The sequence below is a fragment of the Gossypium hirsutum genome, chromosome D08 (assembly GCF_007990345.1).
Source record: "Gossypium hirsutum isolate 1008001.06 chromosome D08, Gossypium_hirsutum_v2.1, whole genome shotgun sequence".
NCBI lineage: Eukaryota > Viridiplantae > Streptophyta > Magnoliopsida > Malvales > Malvaceae > Gossypium > Gossypium hirsutum.
Genome location: NC_053444.1, coordinates 57,993,532 through 58,000,346, shown reverse-complemented (window position 1 = coordinate 58,000,346; position 6,815 = coordinate 57,993,532). Strand labels below are relative to the sequence as shown.

General features: G+C 38.3%; 1 protein-coding gene across 1 annotated transcript; it reads right to left on the bottom strand.

The window, feature by feature from the left end:
- Nucleotides 1-3,341: 3,341 nt before the first annotated feature.
- LOC107929348 (uncharacterized) lies at nucleotides 3,342-6,122 on the bottom strand. The gene is made up of 3 exons (XM_016860745.2): nucleotides 4,680-6,122; nucleotides 4,169-4,570; nucleotides 3,342-3,958 (listed from the first exon to the last, which is right to left on the bottom strand). The coding sequence occupies exons 1-3, from the start codon at nucleotides 6,081-6,083 to the stop codon at nucleotides 3,680-3,682; spliced, it is 2,085 nt and encodes a 694-aa protein (XP_016716234.2). The 5' UTR covers nucleotides 6,084-6,122; the 3' UTR covers nucleotides 3,342-3,679.
- Nucleotides 6,123-6,815: the final 693 nt, after the last annotated feature.

Below are 6,815 nucleotides of genomic sequence, written 5' to 3'. Positions count from 1 at the left end.
GTTGAAAGGTGCAAAGGCTTGCAAATTAAAATTTTGCAAGCATTGTGTTCTGGGAAAGCAAAAGAGAGTGAAATTCGGTACTGTTATCCATAATACAAAAGGTATTTTGGAATATGTTCACTCAGATGTGTGGGGGCCTTCCAAGACACCTTCATTGGGAGGAAAACACTACTTTGTTACTTTTGTTGATGACTTTTCCAGAAGAGTTTGGGTGTATACCATGAGAACTAAGGATGAAGTGCTTAGAGTTTTTCTTAAATGGAAAACTATGATCGAAAACCAGACTGGCAAGAAAATCAAGCGGCTTAGGACGGACAATGGAGGGGAATATAAAAGTGATCCGTTCTTCGTTGTGTGCCAAGAGTATGGTATTGTTCGATACTTCACAGTTAGGGATACACCACAGCAGAATGGATTGGCAGAGCGTATGAATCGAACATTGCTGGAGAAAGTTCGATGTATGTTGTCCAATGCTGGGTTGGGCAACCAATTTTGGGCTGAGGCTGTGACATACGCTGGCCATCTTGTTAATCGTTTGCCATCATCTGCATTAGAAAGAAAAACTCCTATGGAGGTATGGTCTGGAAAACCGGCTACAGATTATGATTCCTTACATGTGTTTGGAACCACTGCATATTACCATGTGAAGGAGTCAAAGTTAGATCCGAGGGCAAAGAAAGCTCTCTTTATGGGAATCACTTCTGGAGTGAAGGGATTTCGTCTTTGGTGCTTAAGCACAAAGAAAATGATCTGTAGCAGAGATGTTACCTTTGATGAATCTGCCACATTGAAAAAGGTAGCAGATAAAGATATTCAGACGAGCAATACTCCACAGCAGGTGGAGTGTACTCCAAAACAGGTGGAGTTTGAGCAGATGGGGATTTGCCCAGTTAATAAGTCTAATTCTCCAGCCACAATGGAGGAATTAGAGGTTGAAGAAGTTCTGACCCAAGAACCACTAAGTACACCAGAACCAGTTGCAGTTGCAAGGCCACGGAGAGAAATTCGTAAACCTGCTCGATTTACTGATATGGTGGCCTACGCCCTTCCCGTTGTTGATGATATTCCTATCACTTATCAAGAAGCAATGCAAAGCTTAGAAAGTGATAGATGAAAAAGCGTCATGGATGAAGAAATGCAGTCTCTCCGGAAGAACAATACTTGGGAGTTGGCGCAATTACCGAAAGGTAAAAGGGCAATCAGATGCAAGTGGGTATTCGCAAAGAAAGATGGATCTCCTAGCAAGAAGGATATTCGCTACAAGGCAAGATTGGTAGCTAAAGGCTACGCTCAGAAGGAGGGAATTGACTACAATGATGTATTTTCCCCTGTTGTGAAGCATTCCTCCATTAGAATTTTGTTAGCCTTGGTAGCACAGTTGAATTTGGAGCTAGCTCAACTTGATGTTAAGACGGCTTTCTTGCATGGTGAGTTAGAATAGGAGATCTATATGACTCAGCCCGAAGGATACACAGATGTTGGTGGTAGAAATTGGGTTTGTAAGCTGAACAAATCGCTATATGGATTGAAGCAATCCCCGAGGCAGTGGTACAAGCGATTTGATAGCTTTATGAGAAGGCAGAAGTACACAAGAAGCAAATATGACAATTGCGTATATTTGCAGAAGCTGCATGACGGATCTTTCATTTATCTACTCTTGTATGTTGATGATATGTTAATCGCTTCGAAGAGCCAAAATGAGATAGATAAGCTGAAGGCTCAGTTGAATCAAGAGTTCGAGATGAAAGATCTAGGTGAGGCCAAGAAGATTCTCGGCATGGAGATAAGTAGAGATAGACCGAGAGGCAAGCTCTGTTTAAATCAGAAGCAATATCTGAAAAAGGTATTACAATGTTTTGGTGTAAATGAAAACACAAAACATGTAAGTACCCCACTTGCTTCTCATTTGAAACTTAGTGCTCAATTATCTCCGAAGACTGAAGATGAAAGAGAATATATGGCGAAAGTCCCATATGCTAATGCAGTTGGGAGTTTGATGTATGCGATGGTGTGTACGAGGCCTGACATTTCACAAGCTGTTGGAGTTGTGAGCAGGTATATGCATGATCCTGGAAAAGGACATTGGCAAGCTGTGAAATGGATTCTATGGTATCTTCAAAAAACCGTAGATGTTGGTTTAATTTTTGAACAGGATGAAGCACTTGGTCAGTTTGTAGTTGGATATGTTGATTCCGACTTTGCTGGTGATTTAGATAAACGTCGTTCAACTACGGGGTATCTGTTTACTCTTGCGAAAGCCCCAGTGAGTTGGAAGTCTACCTTACAGTCTACAGTAGCTGTGTCTACTACAGAGGCAGAATATATGGCAGTTACAGAAGCTGTTAAGGAGGCTATTTGGCTTAATGGATTGTTGAAAGACTTAGGAGTTGTTCAAAGTCACATAAGTTTATATTGTGACAGTCAGAGCGCTATTCATTTAGCGAAAAATCAAGTCTATCATTCAAGAACCAAGCATATCGACGTAAGATATCACTTTGTGCGGGAAGTCTTTGAAAAAGGAAAAATTCTACTTCAGAAGATTCCGACAGCAGATAATCTCGCAGATATGATGACCAAGGTGGTAACAACAATCAAGTTTAATCATTGTTTGAACTTGATTAACATCCTGAGAATTTGAGCACCTTCAGGTGTATGGCGCTCGAGAGTGCATTTGTAGGCACTACAAAAGATAGCTTTATCGAATTTGGGGAGTTGAAGGAAGTGTGTGAAGATGTGATTATCCTAATCAAATCTTCAAGGTGTAGATTGTTAACATTAATGGGAAACAACATTAATGGCAAACAATACAAAGTGGTGCAAGTTTAGCACCCTAAAGTTGACTTTGAAAAAGTGGCATGGGATAATTTTTTTTGGTCCTTGAGATAATGGGCTATTTATTGTTTGGTCCTTAAACCTCAACTATAAATAGGCCTTCTCATTTCTCATTTCAATCCATCCCAACCAATCTTTCTCTCTTAGTTTTCTCTCTTCTCCCATTTGAGAATTCTTAAGGAATTCTATTTGTTTGTAATACTTTGAAGATAGTAAAGTTATCATCTGGTGTTAGTGCCCGAGGACGTAGGTATAATTTACCGAACCTCGTTAAAACTCTTGTGTTCTTTCTTGTCCTATTTTTCTTTCAATATTTGAGGGTATAATAGTAGTATTTAATTGTGCTATTAAATTACTATAGAAGGGATATTTTGTCTAAGGAAAGACTTGGTATTTAAGAGATCAATGTGATCCACCTCTCTTTCCTGGGAATTGAACTTTGTGTGATTTTTTAGTACAATAATTTACACGCTTCCGACCCTATTGGAACAACAAGAAGAGCATCTATAGTACGTATAATCATCTTACAAGCAGCTTTCATAAATTGTCGAGTTTTATTAATTATTTATCTCGAAATCTAAAATTTATCGAAGAGTAGATGGAGAAGTCTCGACATGACTTACACTGCAAAGAGGAACGGAAGCAATATCAATATAGGGCCCCACTAAAATGATACTATGGAACTCAATACAAATGGAACTGCAAGAATCTGGCACAGGGAGTGCGCATTCTAGTACGAGAAACAAAGGTGAAAATAAAAGTTGGTATAGCTTATTACAAAATAGTAGCATTTAGCAAGACAATTGGTACATATGTCATTGCAAACTCGAGGCAGATCAACAGTCTGCTACTCTGAAGTTGAAGCTTCAGTTGCGTACACATTTTCCTTCATGCTGCGACTGAGCAAATCATTGTGCAGAAAACCATCAACCTGAAGTTCTTTTAGTCTCAAATTTATTAGCTCTAGTTTCTCCTCAAGTTGCTTTATTGTTGACCGATATTTCTCATTTTGTACTTTCAAAGCCTTTTCCTTTACCTTGAGCTTTAAAATCTCGATATTTACTTTCTTAATCTCAGCTCCTGTTGCACTCTCCTTGTCTCTGGGAATATTTAATGCTGGTAATAGCTGAAAGAGAAAAAAAAAATTATGACTATTGCATATAACAATGGTGCAGCTTTGTGATTTAATTTTAGGGAAAATTAGGTTTCATGGAAATATCTCTATTTCTAAGTAAAGTTGTGTGAAGAAAATGTTGAATATGCAGGTAGAAAATTAAGAATTTGTTAGTTTTAGAATTTGTAAGTAAATGAAATACTCAAATTAAGAATTGTGCACCTTTGACCCGTCTTCCATATGTCTTGCCTTCTCTGCACTGAGCCCTCTTGAAGTTGAAGCTTTAGTCAGTAACTTATTTTCTGTTATGTGGTGCTTCGGTGGATGCTTGACCGGTAAACTTTCTACCTCAAGGTTATCTATGTTCCGTGCTATTTGCCATAGCTCCGTTTCAATATTTCGCAACCTTTCTTGCATTTGAACACGTTTTAGGTTCAAACGCTCAATATCTTCTTTCAAAGGCTCTCGTTCTTGTATTAAAAGCTTTAACTTGGCACTAAGCTCTGCAATCTCGTTATTTAGCTTTGCCAGTCTGGTTTCTATTGTAGAATTGTCTTCATCCTTGGAAATGGCTCGACTGGTCACCCCATTTTGCTCCTCAGGCATAATATAGGATGGAACCAACTATAACAAACTCAAAGACTAGTTTTTAGAGGCTTTTTTGAAAATTTGTTTTCTCTTACCAAATATTAATCAATGCAGGATTGAAATGTAAAGTTATAAACCAACGTACCTCAGAGATGACACAACCAACCTCGGCAATGAATTTGCATTCTGCACAATAATAAACTGGGTCTTTTTTCTCTCTTTTCTCCTCACAAACGTCGCAATAAAATTCATCATCCAAGTTATATGCGTCTTCTAACCGATTCAGTTCGAAGTCAAGAGGTGATTGGGTAAGACTTAAGCAATCTATATGGCATTTATGTGTTATTGTTTTCGATGCTGAAGGTAGGCAAAATAAATGGATGGTAAACCTACACAGAACGCATCGAAGGAAGTTCTGGCTGGCTTTTTTACCACAAACGTAGCAATCAAATGGTGAGGGTCTTTTGTCCCAAAGGGTGAGAACGTGTAAGGAAATTCCAAACTTGAATGAGGGTCTGAACTCAGCGCAATGTTTATGAAGGTTGAAATTGCACCCGTCGCAGCGATAAGCCAACAGAAATCCGTCGAGGGGTTGGTTGCATGAAGAGCAATCAGTACCATGCAGCAGCAATGGAAGATACATGAGATAGAGGGGGTGCAGGAGATGAAGGGGATGATGAATCTCTAATGGTAATTCAATGCATGATGTGTGTATGAAGAAGTCGCATGATATGCTACAACTAAAACCATGATCCAGGCAATCTTCTCCACATGCTCTACATCGGTGTCGGGCACCAAGTCCGGTACTTTCGGCATCCTTGTTTCCAAGGAGTGCTAAAGGGTGCGAATGTGTGAAACTTTGAATCACATCAGCACCTTTGGCCTCCACGGTGGGAAGTAAGCCGCATTTGACATCGAGCTTGAAACGGCACTTCCCGCAGCTATAGGTCAAGCCTGAGCGTTCTCGTTGGCAACCAAAGCACTCATATTCTGGATAAGGGAGCAAAATGAGAGGGCAAGGATGGAAGGAATGGTAGATCCTTCGTGGAATGGTGGCCATGCAAGAATTATGGAGGAAGAAATTGCAAGAGGAGCAGCCATAGGTAGAATTAGGGGAGCAGGGCTTTTCACATATGGCACAACAAGGTTTCTCATCAAAGGTGTTGAGATCAATAAGTGATAAAGGATGCCAATGAGTGAAATGCTGAATAAGCCCCTCATCATTTTCAGATGAAATGGTGGGCTTTGAGACACATTCAACATGCATATTGAAATGGCAAATATTGCAGCGATAGCTGAAACCCGACCCTTTCATGAAACAAGCATTACATGTATATGAATAAAGCGAGAGAGAAAGAGGGCATGGGTGAAGGAAATGTTCAATCGACTCTGGAAGCTTGGCACACTCATAATGAAGATAGAAAATACATTCCTCGCAACCATAGCAAGGCCCAGATATGGGTTTCATGCATCCATCACAGATAAACATTTGATTTCCTTCCTGGATGAACGACAAAGTATGGTCATCCAGGAAATGTTCAAAACTCATCTCTCTTTGTTTCTTTTTTGAAAATATGGAACTAGATGAGTACGTGTTGACAATAAACGCTGGACAATCATTATATACTTAAAATTGAAGGTATTCCCATTTAAAGTAATTCGTACCTTGCCACATTGGTTAAGGCATCTCTACTTTTTGCTTCCCTCAAGAAAATAAATAAGCATCTTTGCTAAAGTTTCTTATGCTACACTCAGCTAAACATGTATATTCAACTTTATTTTTAATAAGCTATTGTATATTCAACTTTCAACAAAATCTAAGTTTAATATTTTAGTTATTATTTGGGTTATAGAACTCTAATTTGAGCCTATACTATACTGGTTCAAAATGAATTGAAATATCTAAGTACGACTCAAGTTCAAAAGCATTATTAAAGCATCCAAAAATAACCTAATTTAAGATACTTTTTCTTATCTCGCAATGTCATCTTCAAAATATAAGAAATAAAAGTCTAAAAATCATAAAGTAACAGTGGTTGCCGCTCCAAACTCCCGACATATAATTAAACCTACCGCCCCCAAATTATCAAATAAATTTAGTTTTTAAATTTATCTTTTTTTCAATTATTTATGCTTCTTTTTAAGTTCTGTCTAAAATTTTGGTGCTTTCTTGTAGATATTAAGTCCAAAACATATAGCTTTCTTAGATAGCTAGACCATGATGTCATAATTTAATTTTCAATTTTTTTTAAAATACATAAATAAATAAATATTAACTTTT